Source organism: Megalops cyprinoides, chromosome 15, assembly GCF_013368585.1.
Source record: "Megalops cyprinoides isolate fMegCyp1 chromosome 15, fMegCyp1.pri, whole genome shotgun sequence".
Classification (NCBI taxonomy): domain Eukaryota; kingdom Metazoa; phylum Chordata; class Actinopteri; order Elopiformes; family Megalopidae; genus Megalops; species Megalops cyprinoides.
This window is the reverse complement of record NC_050597.1, coordinates 10,005,666-10,024,247: the sequence shown is the minus strand read 5'-3', so window position 1 is coordinate 10,024,247 and position 18,582 is coordinate 10,005,666. Positions and strand designations below refer to the sequence as shown.

Genomic DNA, 18,582 nt, shown 5'->3' with positions numbered 1-18,582 from the left:
TGGTCCCTGCTAAATAAGCTAATAAACCAAAATAAACTAGACATCAGTGTTGTTCAACAATATTTGTATACGTAGCATATTTTTTCAGAATTACTTGGCAATAAATATATTACTGTTACTTTATTCCTGTAGTATGGTTGTCTGTGAAACTACTCCAGTTTTGGCATGCACACATACTTGTGGTATTGGAATGTCATTTATGCATTTAAAACTTGCTTCTCTCCTTTGCTTATGTTTATATTTTGTAACATGTTCTCATTGGCTGAGAAAAAATCCTCTACACAAACAGTGACAATAGCAGATTTAAGGAATGTTAAGTAATGAACTTAACCCTTACTGTTTGATCCTATGTGGAAGACCTGTTTTAAAATATGGCTTTCTCTGTAGTGTGTTTGCTATTGGAACATTATGGAGCACATTAGTGGCAACAGCATTGAACCAACAACTTCTATAAACCAGCACAAATTCTACTATAAAAATGGTTAAACTGCAAATTACGAATGGCTGAAAGAAATAGGAAGAACGGTGTAAAGTAAGACAGTAAATTTGTGGGTCTAAATTCAGTCATTCAATTCATCCATCAATTGACAGTGAACAGCACATTCAAATATGTCATTTTTACTTTTTACCAGTAGAGGGATCTACTGTATAAATTATAATTAAATTATAGTAATATAGGTTTTTATAAATCTGTTACAGTTTTTAAAGAGAACCATTATTATTTGGACCTCCCCACTCAAGCTCAGTCACTAATCTGGGAGGTGTTCTAAACCAAAACAACAAAACTCCAGGAGGTGGCCCGATTAAACATTCTGTCATGTCCTTTTGGAGGAGTTTTACTCTTAACCCTCAATCTGCACTCTACATATTATACATGCCGATGGAGCCCTCAGAAGAAGTCTCAGTGATTGATATTCACAAATATGGCCTTACGGTCAATAAATATGCCATTGGCCATATTTGTAAAAGGAAACCACACTTTCAATTCACAGTAAATGCATAGCCATACATACATGATATACCTTCATATCATTTCCTTTGAGAGTTATGTATTTAAAGCCATCAAGTCATAAGATAATGTTTTCATCAAGCATCTTTTACAACAGCTTGAAACATTTCTTTGTGAACCAACAATCCGCACAGTTGTATCACTGTGGAATTTTTTCCAGACAGCCTTTAGGAGATTTTATTTTAATTTCATTTTTCTTCATATTGTCTATGACTGGAGAGTGCTGGACCAGTCCAGGAGATGCAGGTGAACAATGGTGTCTTTCTGCTCAAGGAACTCCACATTTCTCCACTCGGAGAGACCAAGAAAATCTGCAGAGTTGCATCAGTGTAGGAGCGCTATCTTTAGCTTCCAACCTTTCTGAACACTAGAACAGCTCATCAGTCTGGTATCTGTTTCAGTGGCCTCTGTGGTCCAGTGGTGCAGGGGTTATTGAGGAAAACAGTTGTGAAAGAGTCTGCATTTCTTTTCGTTATTATGTCTAATCTCACATTTAACTTTGATGGGATTAACCGTATAGTCAATGTTTTACGAGGACATCTCTCTGTTCACAAGCAAACATGCCTTTGTCCAGTGCTCACAAGTCACCATAGGTGGTGTTTCCATTTTGGTATAAAATAGTTGCTTTCTTTGCATGAATTTGCTATAAAATTTCTTTTGCTGCATGCTTGCAAAAGGAGTATTACCAGGAATAACAGCCACCTCCTCAGTTTTACGCAGTTCCCTAGCAATACGCAAAGGAGTGAAAATAAAGAAGCCTAGCAAAAAATGTCCCTCGTTTTGTGTCATTTGTGGGATCCAAAGTGGAGCTGGCGACTTTACCATCAGTCCATTTAACCTTGCTTGCTGATGATTGAGTCAAACAATACTTATTTTGCATAATAGACTTAAGGGAAAAAAGCCACTGTTGACATATGCATTAAATGGCACTGAATGTCTCTTGAAAAACATACACCCACGCTTTCTCTGTGACACTCATGTGATTTCAAGAGGCAGACTGCCAATCTCATCTTGATGCTGAAACGCACATGCTTGTGTACAGTCTGAAAAGATGCTCTTCCAAGGCAAATATACTTTTCAGGAGAACGCCAATTAGAGGGTTAGCATGTTAACTGCAATCAAATAAAGGAGTGGTGTGGTTCTGCCTTAAGAGAGCCTTTGCTTGCAGCACACAATAATAATGCTGACCATAATCAGGTTGTACTTCTCCAAAGGGAAGTTAATGTTCTTGAAAATTTTATTGCAGCTTCAAGTCACTGAGCTTGTGATGATGTGAAGATTAACTGACAGAGACCAAAGTTTTTTTTTTTTTTTTTTTAGATGTAGCAGGTTTGACAGAACTATTGAGACAGGTCTGTGGTACAAATATGTGACATGGTGTGATATCTCAGTATATACCTACAGTACACCAAAATGATATTTCTAGTGACAAATAGTGGAAGGCATGGTGAGGCATTTTGCAAACTATACAGACACAGATAAGACTACAAAGGCACTATATTTTGGCACTAACATGACCCTGGGCAGTTCATACCATGTCTGGCTGACAGAGATTGGATGTTTTCCTAGAAGATCCACCTGTAATTCTATACTGAGCCCTTGAGGAGAAAATGCTGAAGAAACAAAAAGTCATGAAGAAATTCCAGTTTTCAGTTTTCAGTTGCAGTTTTCAATCTTGACTCACCACAACCAAGCACATACGAAATTATTGATCATTGTTCCATGTTTATAATCAATAATTGCAACACAGCTGATATGCTATGATGTGAAATCGAGGTATTGTGAGTTTTGCAAACGTGTACAGTACACAGGTTAAGACATGCAGATAATGTTTTGCCACTGTTGAGGGAGACCACTAATGGGTATGTCTGTCAAAGCGCACTAGTTGCCTAATTTCAGATGAACATGGCAGGGCTGTTGCAAGGTTTAATTAAGATTAAGACCATTAAGACCCTCCCAGTCTCTCTCTACTCACCAAGGCAGTATCATAAGCACAAACAGGCCTTGCAAAACTCTGATCCCCACAGCTGTGTGGTTTGTAACAATGTTAGTACTCACTCAGTACAATTCCCATTTTAGAATTCAGTTTTTGTTTGATTCTGATCAAATCAGCTCTTAGCACGGTGCACTTTGATCAAATGCCCACACAAATAACCAATATTTGTCTGATCAAAATGGTTAAACCTTGAAATGTTTATTAGTTTTTTAACTAATATACTGTTGTTTTATGAATTCTCTGCTGCCATGTCTTCACAACTTTTCTTTGTAAGCACCTCAGAAAAGTCTATAGGGACTGATGAAACCAGATACAGAGTATACTGACTTTCACAAATGACTGCCACCAGAAAAACCCCTCCTATAGCTTTTCTGTGAGCACAGCCACCAAACCCCACCACCAGCTTTTCAGACAATGGAAGGGCAGCTCAGGTTCCAAAGGGGTGTGTCCAGCATGCATTTTTCCAGGTAAGGTTTTGAAACTGTTTGCTGAGGTTTATGGATGTGCTGGTTTCTTTGTGTGTGTGTTTTGACCACACCTGGCCTCACTTGACCCCTCCCAGTCCATTTTCCTGTCCTCCTAGGGCTTCCGACATGGGATATAAAACAGGGAAGAGCCAGCCGAGCGTTACCTTCCTCACAGAATCCCAGTGATCCATTCAGTCCAACCACACTCAGTGAAACCCTCCAATCAAGTCATTCAACATGTCGTCCATCGCAGACCGTCTGGCCCGCCGTCAGGACAGGGCCCAGGGCGTGGGGACCAACGAGAATGCAGTGAAGTACTGTCAGCAGGACTATGAGGCTCTGAAAAGGCAGTGCCTGGAGAGGGGTTGTCTGTTTGAGGATGATTGTTTCCCTGCCAAGCCCTCGTCCCTGGGGTTCAACGAGCTGGGACCGTACTCCTCCAAGACCCGGGGGCTGGTGTGGAAGAGGCCATCGGTAAGGGGAGACTGCCGCCTTTCATACCTGGTGCTCAGCTCTGTGAGGTAAAAGGTAATTACAGCGAGGTGGATCCTCTGATCTCGCAACTGGAAAATGGAGATCTCACATCGTGTCTGTTATTGCAGGTTCATGCCCTTGAGCAAGGTGCATAACCTGAATTATTTCAATTTCTTAGGCCACAGAATGTGCTAAAGTGAATAAACAGTTAAGCTGGAGCTTATTGATTACTGTAGCGATCAGTTTGGATTTGAATTCCTGAAGGTTAATTGGAGGTCGCATTGCCCAGTCAATCACTTTTTTCCAGAAAAATTCTCCAGTTTAATATGTACTGTTTTTGGTATAGTGATCAGAATATCTTGTGTTGGCATTTTTCTCTCAGGCAACTTTGGCAGAAGGAGTGGTGTGTAAGGACAATATTTGCATGGTACCATACAGCAATTAAATTACAACACCACTACTCTGGACTAAGATGCAGATTGTGCCACATACAATTCAGTGGTAAAGCAGTACCCTAAATACAATAAGGCATCTTGTTTCTGTGTGTTTAGCCCAAGCGATGTCTGGATGGCAATAATAGGCAGCGTGTTTACATCAGAGACAGCATCCTGTTCATGATGCATGGGTGTGGCATTCTTAAATCCCCTTCTCTGTCATCTAGAATGACTCACTTCTGTTCACAGCAAACGTCTATTAGCGGTTCCTCTTTTAAGGTGAACTGTTATTGTGAGCTTGTTGAATGAACTTAAAAGCAGCATTCCCTCTTTGATGGTGACTATGGTCTGACAGTGGAAGTGCATTTGCTACAAACCTCAGTGCAAATGCATCGTCCATGACTAAATTTAATGCTTACATTATTGACATTAAATGGTACAAAACTAGCAGTCTCACAGTCTCAGAACTAGAATGTTCTGATATGTGCTTGTTTATTACATGATTTAATAAGTTTACTAAAGAGTCTTTGGTTAACGTTCATTGCAGGATGTTAAACATTGAATGGAAATAGGCTCAGCTGTGGGTATTACAGCGGCAGGTTCTACAAATTATTTTGTGCGTGGGGTGTTGGTAACACAGTTTTCTCTCTCAGTCTCAACTTTCCCCTGAAAAAAGTGAAACAGGTGTGCAGACTGGTTACTGGGAGAACATAGGCGCGGTATACCCAGACATGCAAAATCATTCAAATAAATTCTGCTCCGCTCCACTAAGCTTTATGCAGGGGAAAATTCCCTTTTGTAGTGTCCAGCTTCAACGAGACCAAACAAGGTCTTAATGGCTAATCTACGAAAGATGTTTTCACGTAGCAGTTTTAGTGAGCAGCGGTCAGCAGTCATCTGAATCTTATAACCACGCCCTAATGGCAGTTCATTTAGAATCCCATCCTCCAAACAATTTCTGATGTCACTACCATTTGTAAAAGATAGATTGTCAGGGCTTTCCTCTGAGCAGACATCTTTGGTATGTAAAGAAAGTTGACATCTGCATTGTTAAAGCTGCATTATAGATGATGATTTATTAATTAAAAGCAGAAGAGCTCCGGTACTACCCATCCAGAATTTCACATCCTTGGAATAAAGGAAGACTTACAGTGGATTGATATTAAAATGGAACATTCTGGGTTGGCTGCGGTGCAGAAGTTGGAATAATTTAATTTAGTTTGTCTGTGTTACTATGTGACTAATTGCATAAAGAATGTCCTGCATTCACTGCATTCACACATTTCATCTCTGCAGGAGCTGTGTTCCAATCCTAAATTCATAGATGACGGAGCCACAAGAACAGACATCTGCCAAGGAGCTCTAGGTCAGTTCATTTGACTGCTGAGTAAAAGTGACAGTGTAAAAGAGGTTACTTTAACTACTTGGTCGCTGTACAGTGAGGATGGTTGGCTGGGTGCTCTGTCTGATGAAACTGTGATAGGTCCTCTCCCCATGTATAGAGGATCAGATGCAGTGCTGCTTAACAATAGGGACAAATACAGGAACATTTCAGCCTGCAAAAATAATATGCAAATACAGGCCATGCAAACACTGACACGAGTATCATCACTTCCAGGAAATAGCGCAACAGGTTTTTTCATTTTGAGTTGTCAGCAAGATCTTGTTTCATAAAGTCAAAGAACAACAGTGTAGTCATGACAACGCAATGCCCTATATCATCATGTGATATGTAAATACTAACGGTCAACCACACAAACAGAGTGAATGTGGATTTTCAGTTTAGAGAGACTCCTTTAGAGGAGAGATACTCGCACAAGGAAATGCCAGCTATGTCAGATAGATTATAGATTAATCAGATCCCACATCTTGCTTTTGTCAGGTTAGGTTATATAGGTGTCATGGCTAGGATTCAGGCTGGGGGTTGGGGAGGTTGTCCTGAAGCCTGGAGAAGTGAATGAGGAAATGCAGCCAGTACAGACTGGATTACGGCTGGGGGTGAAAATACTGGGACCAACCTGAGCTTTACAAGCCATACAGAGTGTTGCATTTATGTACTGTATGCTTGACTATGGTTATTGCAATTCAGTACAAGAATGAATTCAAGTCTGATATTATGTACCATATATGAGAGTGTTAATCAGGCACAGTAAAATAACATTGACACCCCTGCAAATTTTTGTGTATTTATGATACACATTAAACTTTAAATAATTTTAATAAGTTAAAATTAATTTAACGTATCATCATCAAGCTTAAGAGTATAGCCATCAACAGTTTCCATGCCTTGTTCAGAGTCATTTGTTCAGAGAACAGGGGGCACCATGTTGCCATAGATACTGTTGCTACCCTCTCGCACTGTCACATCTGCTTTGCTGTTTTTAAAGGAAGAGAGGGAAGGCAAGTATGCTGCCTGCCTTTCCTGTGCTGGAATCATTTTAGTCTGAATTGCCTACTACAGCTGCACCATGACTGGCCGCAGTTGTGATGTAACCAGACACATCCCTTAGCATGCTCCATTTTCCTGTTTTAATGTATCACTGCTGCCCACTGCTGGTGGAAAATATACTGACACAAAATACAGTTTGTGCGGTGCATATTGTTATCACTGTTGTGTAGGAAGCCCTCTTATCTGACTGACATAGATAACAATTTATCTGGTTACATAGCTAGATGTTAACCGAGATAATTCAGGTTAGGCATGTTAAGGGTAACAAGCCTCTCCTTACCACTACACTGCATGTCCACCTATTTTTTTTTTTTTTGATGACATCAGGCATCACACAGCATTACAGGATATATACACTTTTCAGTGAATAACAAACAAACAAAAATAATTTACATCTCACTTTGAGTTCATTATCATGATATTTTTTTACATAAAAGTTCAGTGAAAGTCTTTCTACAAGTTAGCTTTAACATTCTGTTCCTCAGTACAGAAGCTGGTAGTCATTCTGTGGTTTAAAGATGAACGAGCCAGTTCATCCCTTTTTATCCTTATATACCACTGTGTAGTCAGTATAGGTTTTTCCATTTAAAACCAACTCAGCTCGTATTTACCTTCACATTTGTGTTTCCATTCAACCCTACCTGTCAATATTTATCTTTGTGGATCTTAAAGATCATGCACAATATCTATGCACACGCAAGCAAAATAAAAAATTTCCCTACAGGCATGACCACTGCACTGTATGTCAAACATAAGTGAATGCGTAAGAAAGGAGATTTTACATTGCAAATATGTGTGAACAAACATTTCCATAATTGTCCTGACAAACATTTAATTTGAGTTCTTCTAGTAGGATGAGCACTCTGGCAAGAAGAAAATATCAATGCTGGGTACAGACATGTACATGCAGAAACTACTGTAAAGTGGCTTTCTGAAGAGCAGAAACCTTAGGCAGCTTCATATGACCCTCAAATAACTGCCTCCATTTTGCAAGACAGTGATTTCACTGGTTACCTTGCTCACAGACAGACAGAGGGGGAAACACGCATGAGCAAACACAACCTCCCTTCCCCCCTAGTGGTAGCAGAGGCAATTAACACAAAGGCAACCGGCTTCATAGTGTTGCCCTATCGCTGGCCATTGCTGACATGGTTTTGTTCTCCGCTTTCTGCCTTTGTGTGTCTTATCCCACACATGTGAATCCCTGTTTAGGGGACTGCTGGCTGCTGGCAGCCATTGCATCTCTGACTCTGGATCAGGACATCCTGGCCCGTGTGATTCCTCCTGGACAGAGCTTCGACGAGGACTACGCCGGGATCTTTCACTTCCAGGTGAAGACCGCAACCTCCTTCAAAAGAGGAATAGGACTCTTTACCTAGAGGCTCATATGCCACAGGGCATCATCACATAGTTTTATCCCCCATTTGTGTTCTGATTAGATTCACTGCTTCAGTGTGGTGTGAATCCAGTTTTATCTCTGTGTATAAAGCTAGGTGAGCAATGGCCAGAGAATGAAATTAAATCTGATGGAAGGAGTCTTACATGCGACCTATTCTAGGCTCATACTTGTTAATGCCCATTCCAAAGATTGTGAAATAAGTCAAAAGATTGGGAATTATTCTACAGCACACATTTTAATCATCACTCATTTGTTTTAATCAAGAACTCAAAGGGTGCTGGGAGTACAAGAAACTGGCATCTAACTTTTCTAGCTTTCATATACCTCAGCAGATTAGACAATCCTTTGGTTTCCCGCAAACAGTTCTGGCAGTTTGGAGAGTGGGTGGACGTGGTGATTGACGACAGGCTTCCCACCAGAGATGGAAAGCTGCTGTTTGTTCACTCAGCCGAGGGCTCAGAGTTCTGGAGCGCCCTGCTGGAGAAGGCCTATGCCAAGTGAGTGGACCTCCATGACGTCCTGGTCTCTGACAGCAAGTGACACTGAAACACACACAGAGAACTTTCTAAAGCATTCACACAGCTTGTGAATTACACGACATCTTCCTTCCTTCTAAAAGATGGATATATTGGGCACACAGTTTTCAAAAAATACAATTGCTCACCAACGCTTACAGCTAAGCTGACATCAGTCTCAGTGACAGAACACTGGGAGATATTATCACACCAGGGAGTAATGGTAAGGAGCAGGGCCTGTAACTCAAAGGCTGCAATCTCAGGATGGCCACTGCTGTAATACCCTTGGGCGAGGTGCTCAACCTAAATTACCATAGTAAATATCCAGTTGTTTAAATCACAGTGTACTAATTAGTAGCTACGTATGTATGTATGTATGTATGTATGTATGTATGTACTGTATGTATGTTGTTGTGGATGCATCAACACCTCAGATCTGCTCCTGTTTTGCTTATTTGCCGACTTTGTGGGATAACAGTACTGTTAACATTTGAAATACCATAGGTTTGGTTAAAAATGAATGCTTTAATTGATCAGTGGCACCAGTTGGTGCACATTGTCTTGTCTGTTATTACAGACAGACAGAGGAAATAGCAGTCATTTACAGTTTGGGGTCTCTGCCAAATAATTACATTTAAAAAGCACCTGGGGCTTTGTTAGTCCAAACAAATGTTTGAACAAAATGTTTGAACAAATGTTTGACAAATGTTTGACTATATTTTGTTTTTAAGGTGCCCTTTAAAGCATACAGCCAGGCACGTGCAGGGTCAGGGGCTCAGTCTGTCTGGTCACACCAGCTCTGCTAAGTTTGCAGTTTTGATATCTTTTTGTACTTTGGCAGGGTGAACGGATGCTATGAGGCTCTCTCTGGTGGGTCAACCACAGAGGGCTTTGAGGACTTCACAGGGGGGATCTCGGAGATGTACGAGCTGGCCAAAGCCCCCCCGCACCTCTTCAAAATCATTCAGAAGGCGCTGGGACTGGGGTCTCTCTTGGGGTGCTCCATTGATGTAAGCATACTACTGCCTGAGCATAACCACTGTGTCAATGCGTTTCAGCATGATGGATGCTCTACTCCCACTTAGCTGCAGTCTGATGTGGCTGTAATGTATTATACAGATCACCAGTGCTGCTGACACAGAGGCCGTCACAATGCTGAAACTGGTGAAGGGCCATGCATACTCTCTCACTGGGGCTGAAGAGGTAGGACCGTCAAATTCACTGTCAGAATTAAGACACATCCTTGCAGCAGTGTGGAGCAGGGGGGTGCCTAGGATACCAGACTGTGTAATTTTGGGCTGTGGTTTTCAGCGGCTGATGGGACTGTGGTGCTTCACCTCAGTTGTTCTGGTAGAAGTGAATGAAACAAGCTCTATGTAAAGAGTGGAACAGTGGAGCACTATAGCTTGTCTGTGTAACAGGTGACTGGTGTGTCCCCCAGGTGCATGTTCGTGGGCGTCCTGAACAGCTGGTGCGGGTGCGGAATCCCTGGGGTCAAGTGGAGTGGACAGGGGCATGGAGTGATGGGTACGTATCCGACAGAGACTACCTCACAATGCGGGTCTGATGCAGGTTTCAAAACTCATCCCTGTTCATTTAGACAACACAACAGGAGATCACCAGCATGAATTCATCGATGAGGCAATCAATCAGCTTCTTGCTCTGGCTCTAGAGGGTGATCCGATTTTCTGTTGCAGACTTCTGAAGTGTTCACTCACAATAAGATCTCTGCTGCAGATGAATGATGGCTTGCACAGTGTCAAAGAAACTAATCCAAACATTTGTGCTCTACCTCAGATCTCGTGAATGGGACCAGATCCTCCCAGAAGAGAAAGCTAAACTGAATAGTGTTGTTGACGATGGAGAATTCTGGTAAGCCTCAGTTATAGTTAGAAGAAATCCAGGAGAACATTCCAACTCTTTCTCCCAGTCCGAGAACAAAGAGTCCAAAAGGTGCTTGAATTCACAAGGCCACCTTAACAGCTCTGACTATCCTACTAAAAGAAACCTCCCACATTATTTTATGGTCTGACTTTAACTTTGCATAGACATTTTAGTCAAAGTGGACTAAGTAATGAGGCCTCAATATTATGTGACAGCAATCAGCACATAAAACAAAGGGCGCTATAGTGATCTTAGCCTCTCAAATACATTACATTACATTTGGTAACTTCCAGCACAAACAAACAGAAATGTATTCATTCAATGTGAATGAGCAACAGTGTCAGACCAGGCTAACAACACTCCCAGATCACTGAGTGTGAACATAACACTATTCAAGCTCTACTACAAGTTAATTTGAGCAATCTGACTAGACAAGGAAGGGCAATTATACTACCATACATCAGTCACTAGATCACAGAATCCAAAACACATTGCAATACTACACGTAAAATAAACAGTACCACAAGTAGCAGGTGTTAGACGGTGGGAATGGAGGTGGGTATGTCCAAACACAATGGTCTCTGTGAAGAGAGTGGATGGGTGGATAGTGTTTCATCTGGCCATCAGCCCTGGAAGTTAATTTAGGCCCATTCTCTGTCTCCCTCCACTCTCAGGATGTCCTACTCGGATTTTGTGAGGAACTTCTCCAGGCTGGAGATCTGTAACCTGACCCCAGACACACTGAGCAGCGACGAGGTGGGCCGCTGGAACAGCTACCAGTTCGAGGGCATGTGGAGGGTGGGCTCCACAGCTGGGGGCTGCAGAAACCACCCAGGTACACCTGTTCATCTCACCTGTCACAGACAACAGAGAGCAGGGATGGTGAAGATGTACTTTCTCATCCATCACATGGTGGGGCAGATGTTTAGCATAGTGGTAAGGAATAGCGCTTGAAGCCAAAATATTGATTCCGTGCTGGGGTAATGCTGTTGTACCCTTGGCCAATGGTACCAATGGCCTCAGTGAATATCCAGTTCTATACATGGATAAAATTGTAAGTCCTTCTGTATAAGAGTGTCTGCTAAATGACACTAATGTAATGGTGAGCCAGTGCTTTGAAGGTAGGGATCGTTGGCATTTATGTCACCACAGCAAATGCACAACTTGATTTAGGTCATTATAGTCTCATCAGGACAACCAGATTTTTCCTTACTTCTCAGTGACTAAATGTGATAGCTGTCAAATTGGGTTTGTAGAGAACCAGCATTTCTCAAAAATGCACCGGATCCAAATTTAAGTGTTAAACAGAATGCGTTTGCTAATATGATAGAAGGTTACATGGCTCTTCTGGTTCTTTGCACTTTTAACCTTGTGAGCAATTGCAGCGCTATGAGTGTGCCTGTGTCAAACTGGTTTTCATGGTAATGTTTTTATCTCATGTTTAATCACTGATGTGTTACTTGCTGTTCTGTACCTATGTCCTTGTAATTGTGCCTCAGGACATGCACTAAATGCAAGGTATGTATTATTATGATTATGAAGATAATGATGATGATGATGATGACGATTATTATTATTTGTGCCTCTGCCCCCCTCCACAGCCACGTTCTGCTCCAACCCCCAGTTTGCCATCAAGCTGGAGGATGTAGATGATGACCCCCTGACTGAGGACGGCTGCACCTTCCTGGTGGGTCTGATGCAGAAAGATGGCCGCAAGGAGAGACGGTTTGGCCGGGACCTCAATACCATTGGATTCGCCATATACAAGGTACAGCAACAAAGGTCATTTAGGCAAGGGTCCTATGTAAAATGTTTAAAACACGTTCATTATAACTATGATGCATACGAACAATATAAATGTTTATAAAACAATGCGATAAATTCAGAGGGTATAGAGTGTCACAATCCATGTCAATCTTGATATTACACTGATGATGATTACATGTTAACACTCTGTCTGGTGTATTGTAATAAAGGCATATTTGTCATGGATGATGAAACAGCACACCCTCTGACTATGATGGTTAATTTAAGCCATTATGTGGTTCTTAATACAGACCCTTCATGGAAAGTTCTTGTTTGTGTACCCAAAAAGTTTGATTGTTTGCAACTTATTTTTTCTGTTTTTGTTTTTTAGGTGCCTGATGAGGTACGTACATATCATGACAATACTCTGTGTGATTTACCCAATGCTAGTTTACATTCGGTTAAAACACCATTCCATATGCTTGTAATTCATCTGTCAAAATAGCATTTTAAATGTACAAGAAATCATGAACAGCTCTGAAAGCATTCACAGTTTTCTATTAGAATGCATTGCACAATGCATTGTATTAGTACATACAGTTTTTGTAAATTACAGAGGCTGCTCACTACCTCTTTTGCATGGGTTGTCTCATCCCATAAGGCAACATTGAAAATGGAAAATGGCCAAAAATCAAGCACTATATCATTCTGAACTGGACTGGAATCAACATGGTCTTCAGTATGGAGGATATGTTTGATTCACTTGTGGAAAATTATTTACTGCTGTTATAGTTGTTCTTAAACTGACATATTTATTTGCATTGGTTGTCTTGCATTTATTGATGTTTTAAAACTGCCTCTTTTTCTCTGTAATCATGTCATTTTTTGAATTTTATTGTACATGAAGCACTTCTTTCTGTAACAGCCATCTTTTCCTGATCCAAGTGTAAAACAGACCTTTGGCCAAACATGTGTCCAAGTGCAGTATTGTGAACAAATAAACAACAGTCTGTTTCCCGCCTCAGTACAAGGGCCGTACCAACATCCACCTGGGCCCGGATGTGCTGCTGCGGCAGCGCTCGGTGGCCATGAGCCACACCTTCATCAACATGCGCGAGATCTGCGACCGCTTCTGCCTGCCCCCCGGGGACTACGTCATCATCCCCTCCACCTTCGAGCCGCACAAGAAGGGCAGCTTCGTCCTGAGAGTGTTCTCCGAGAAGCAGGCCGCGGCCAGGTGGGCGGGGTTTCACGGGGGCACTGGCGCGACTCTGACTGTACAATTAGCACAAAACCTTGCAAACTTTTATGGATTTTTTTTTTGGCAAATTTTTCTCAAAATGTTCCAGATAATCAATGAAGGGAATGGAGAACAGGTTTATGTTTTAATATCTTTAGAGCTTCTACATATTCAAGGCCTATTAATGTGTGATGTTGGGATGTGAAACAACACAAGCATGTGGAAACTATATAAGATTTTTGTTTTTGCTAAAGGAATCCCGGTCCTTGCAAATGGTTTGAATTACAATATTTTAACAAATTGAACAAATTTTGATTTTTAAGTTTTAAATTCTGAGTGTAGTGTGTTTTAAATTCTGAGAATTACAGTGTGCCGTGATAAAAATTGATTAATCTTGGAACAGCTTAATCCACCTATTGGCCTAGTGCAGTTTTGTGAACACTTTTGCCATTACCTGCGTTGTCATACACATTATGTTTTTATTTCAGGAAAATGGAATCAGATATCAAAGCAAAACTGGAGGAGGTAAATTGTGATTGTTATGATGAAAGTGCCAATCATCTCTGCCAAACTTGTGCGTCTGGTTTCAGATATCTCATTACAAAACACATACATCTGATTTTTACCATTGAACTTTAAAAACCACAGCAAGAGATATTACAAGCTGCTGCTTGCCTCAGATAGCTCATGAGAAGAGAGCAGGTATCATCTTTAACAGGCATTAAATCATTCTAAATATTCTTGTGTTACTCTCAGGACTTCAGAGAAGGCTGACTACATTGTCTGTGTTGTAAATATTGTTCCAATTGTTGTGATTACATCTGACTAAATCTTCAGATATGCTTTGCAGCCTGAAATCTCAGAGCGCGATGTGGATCCCCATTTCAAACATTTGTTCAAGGGAATTGCTGGAAGCGTAAGTTTATGCTATGATTGTGTCAATACTGCACGGGATAATTCCTGCAAATATGATTTACATCCCACAATACAAATGTGCATACCAACTCTCAAGGCAGTCTCACCAGATCTTGCCAAAGACTGCATCATTTCACATGGAATGACAGTACATATTAATGTGTTGTTGTTACTGTAAAACAAAATGGTGCCTTTAATATATTTTGCTTAAAGATTGATTTCACTGTTTATTTGGGCAAAAAGCTGGATATCTATCTGTAGGACAACTAGATGGGAGTCCAAGCTTAGGAGAGAGAAGAGAGGGTGATCTTGGACAGGTTTGGTCCATACTTATAAGAGAGACGTCCTACTGAAACATGAAAGCAACTGCAAGTGGTAGGAAGGGGCCAGTAGGGGGCAGTATTATCTCATTACCAAGCGGAAATGTGTGCCTTAATGCTCTGTAAAGCATTGCTGTTGCTGTAAAGGGAGGTAGCATTAGATGTATTTAAAATATTATTCAGTTTCCTTTTTTAAAAAAGCAGCAGTTACCTTGGTACTCTTTTCAAATTCAATGGCCTCAGGTTCTCAGTCTGGTATAGTCCAAACTACAGCTCAATTATGACATAATTATGCAGTCCCTTGCATTTCTTCTGCTTGTTTTTTCCTGATGTTGTTGTGAATAGCATATTAAAAATATGATAATGTTTAAATAAATGTTATAAATATACTTTATTTTCCCCCTTGACAGGATTCTGAAGTGTCTGTTTATGAACTTGTCCAAATTTTGAACAATGTTGTGTCAAAAAGTAAGACTTTTTTTTCATTTACTTGTATAACATTTTGAACATGTACATTTTCACCAATACTACCGTATACAACATTTTGCTGCTTTTTTCAGGGGCTGATATCAAGACAGATGGATTTAGCCTGGAGACTGGTCGTCACATCATCAGTCTATTAGATGTATCCTTCCTTTGGAAAGTTTGTTTAGACGTCAGTTGCTGAAACTGTCCGCATTTCTTTTCAAGAACTCTTGAGTCCTTCCACAGTCTTTAAATGGTCACTTACGTGAATTTCGAAAGACCGCATTTTTAAACCTTATGCAACGCCTGGCGCATTCCACTAAACAATGGGAAACATACAATTTGAAATAGGTCTGAGTAAAGTAGTTGCAGTTATTCTTGCAATCTCTGGGACTAGGCTAGGCGAGTAGGATATGTGAATCGTAGCTTTTGACCTGAGGATACAATCAAAAATGCATAAAAAAGACACAAAGAAGCCATTCTCTGCGAAACAAGTGTCCTTGACGGTATGCAGAAAGACGGAAGTGCCACACTGGGCCTGACAGAGTTCCATTTGCTGTGGATGAAAATCCAGAAGTATCTGGTGGGGGATTCTCTGAAATAATTTTGCACACCATTGGATACTACATATACTGTAACAGAACACTCTACACTATTTACCCCTGATAAGACATACTCAAAGATGCAATGCAGAATTTTTAGTGGGATAATTTGGATGAAATCCTATTCTTATAATTATATCAGTATCTGAACCTTTTCATGAATGGAAATGTATAGGGAATAGACCTCAATGCTATTACAGATATTGGGTTTATCAGTTTATCAGTTATCCCTTTATCAGTCTCCTTGCAACATTGCTTCAAGTCACTTTGGGTATATCTATCACTTTGGGTATGACCTTTAGTATTTCTTGAATCCATTCAACTCACGTTGTTTGGGTTGAAAGGGGGGTAATATATATTTTTGTGATTATTTTTTCAAAATAATTTATATCTTTATATCTGAGGGCAGAGAGACATGAAAATATGTATAGCATCTTTAATATTGTAATGCTACATGACCTTCTATGCTCTTTAGTTAAATTTTTCAATATACTGGTACCAGATTACATGATTACTCTGGTGTTGGTCTGTTCATCAGGAAATCTTCAAGAGGCACGACACAGACAACTCTGGGACCATGAGTTCCCATGAGATGAGAGGAGCTCTGTCTCAAGCAGGTAATCCATTCCACCAGAACCATACAAACAGCCTTTTGGTATGGTAATCTTTATTGCAGGGTCACCTCTTATATAGCTTGGACTCTTGTTAAGCATACAACTTTACTGTTTAGAAAAGAAACAATGAAGAACTAGATAAACCAGTTTTGACATACAATGCAGGATACTTCTCCTTTACCAGTCATGTCCACTGGTTTCAATAGGAAAACAGGCATGTAGGTCCTGCCACAGCTAGTCAATTTACCTGAGGCTTAGTGCTGGGCCTTTTTGCAATCTGTCCATGCTGCTGTAAATCATTAGGGATGTCTGCATTTTTGTCAGTGTCATATTTTCAGTCTCTCAAAAATGACAAGCCTTCCCATTCATTTTTATATCATTCAGTGTGCCACCATTTACTGTATTGTTTGTCTTTGTAAACTTTGAAAAATCACAAAAGACCACAATACAATATACAATCATGAAAAAGTGAAAAATAAAATGAATAAAGAATTTTTCTTTCATCCTTTACGATGTATTCTTTGCATATTAGATTGCCATCTAATTTATTATTACTCTGTGTATTGCACAGAGCAGAAGTGATTGAAGCAAGCCGGTAGAGCATGTGCAGTGATTAATAAGTGTCTTAAATATATTTCCCCAGGGTTCCAGATAAACGGCTCCGTTCTGCAGATCTTAGTCTGTCGCTACGCTAACCCTGAATATGCCATAGACTTCGACAGCTTTGTGAGCTGCCTGATCCGGCTGGAGATGCTCTTCAGTGAGTGTGTTCTCTTTGCTGTGCATACAGGAGTTTTCACTCCAGAAACATCAGCGCTGCTGGTTCTGTGTAATCCGTTTGATCCAGAAGTAGGCAGCATTCACGGATTATTACGAAAAGATATTAGTAAAAAAGTTAATGGAATTTATCCTGCCACTATTTTTCATCTATCATCTATTTCTCTTTTTCTTCTGAACAGAAATATTTCAAACACTTGATAAAGCTAAAACTGGAAAGATTGAGCTGAATATGTTGCAGGTGGGTTTCCATGGTGCTTCTGTGTGTTTGTTCAATATGTTACAATAATAAGGCGTAATATGCACCCATAGCTCATTAAATGTGTCTAATCATTTATTCTCCATAATATCCACAGAAATTCTCTGCTATTTGTGAATAGGCATACATGACACAGAATTGTTCTGTAGCATGCAGAATTTGACTTGGTTTTTGCTTACTTGCAGTGGTTATGCCTGGCGATCAATTAAATATCAGAAGATCCTTACTTGGCTGGGAACTTGGAGATCCTCTGATTGCGCTATACTGAAATCAACGAAAAATGTCATGCAGATTTCACATTTTAATTGGAAATTATTTTACTTTTGTATGAAACATACTTATTATACTTTGGTCAGCGTTACACAGTAAGGTACTACCATTTTAACCAATATTTTAACCAAAAGTAATATCTTGTAAAAAATTGTACTAAAAATAATTTTTAAATAAAAAATTTTAAAAATTGTTCGACTAATTTGACACACAAATCTGTATCTATGGATTCATTCTGTAGCTATTCACTTCAATACACGTAAGTTTCCAGAATGAGAGACTTCTAATCAAGTCAAGAAGTGATGTCTGCACAATGGACTTACGTCTTACAAACAGAGCGTAGTAATTAATACAAGGGCAGATATTTGTCATATAAAGTGTAAACCAGGACGTTTTCAAGTTTGATCTGCAAGACCTTGACCTCCACCAAGCTCACAATACTTTATTTAGGTTACAACAGATTGATGATGATCATGAAAGAATGATTGACAAAGATCAGAGTAATGTTAGAAGGTTGATTAAATCGTTTGTACATACGTATTGATTGACATCACCAATGTCTTTTATCAAACAACTGACTGATCGATTTCATTGACCGTGTTTATTACGTCAGTTGTTCTTTCTGTATGGTGGAATGTTTGCTACATTAAAAAGGAAAACAAAAGCAATGGCGTGTTTCCTGTCTCGTTCTTTTCTCACACATATAAAGATATATATGCAAATATAAATATATTATATGCAATGGTA

General features: G+C 40.1%; 1 protein-coding gene across 1 annotated transcript; it reads left to right on the top strand.

Moving 5' to 3' along the window:
* Positions 1 to 3,620: 3,620 nt before the first annotated feature.
* On the top strand, positions 3,621 to 17,923 carry LOC118789686 (calpain-2 catalytic subunit-like). Its single transcript, XM_036546202.1, has 21 exons — positions 3,621 to 3,946; positions 5,677 to 5,746; positions 8,042 to 8,160; positions 8,592 to 8,725; positions 9,585 to 9,753; positions 9,863 to 9,946; positions 10,185 to 10,270; positions 10,541 to 10,615; positions 11,302 to 11,462; positions 12,229 to 12,395; positions 12,765 to 12,776; positions 13,399 to 13,610; positions 14,102 to 14,138; positions 14,464 to 14,529; positions 15,259 to 15,316; positions 15,409 to 15,473; positions 15,828 to 15,896; positions 16,454 to 16,532; positions 17,173 to 17,289; positions 17,489 to 17,547; positions 17,751 to 17,923. Exons 1-21 carry the CDS (start codon positions 3,710 to 3,712, stop codon positions 17,772 to 17,774), a joined length of 2,100 nt encoding a protein of 699 aa, XP_036402095.1. The 5' UTR covers positions 3,621 to 3,709; the 3' UTR covers positions 17,775 to 17,923.
* Positions 17,924 to 18,582: the final 659 nt, after the last annotated feature.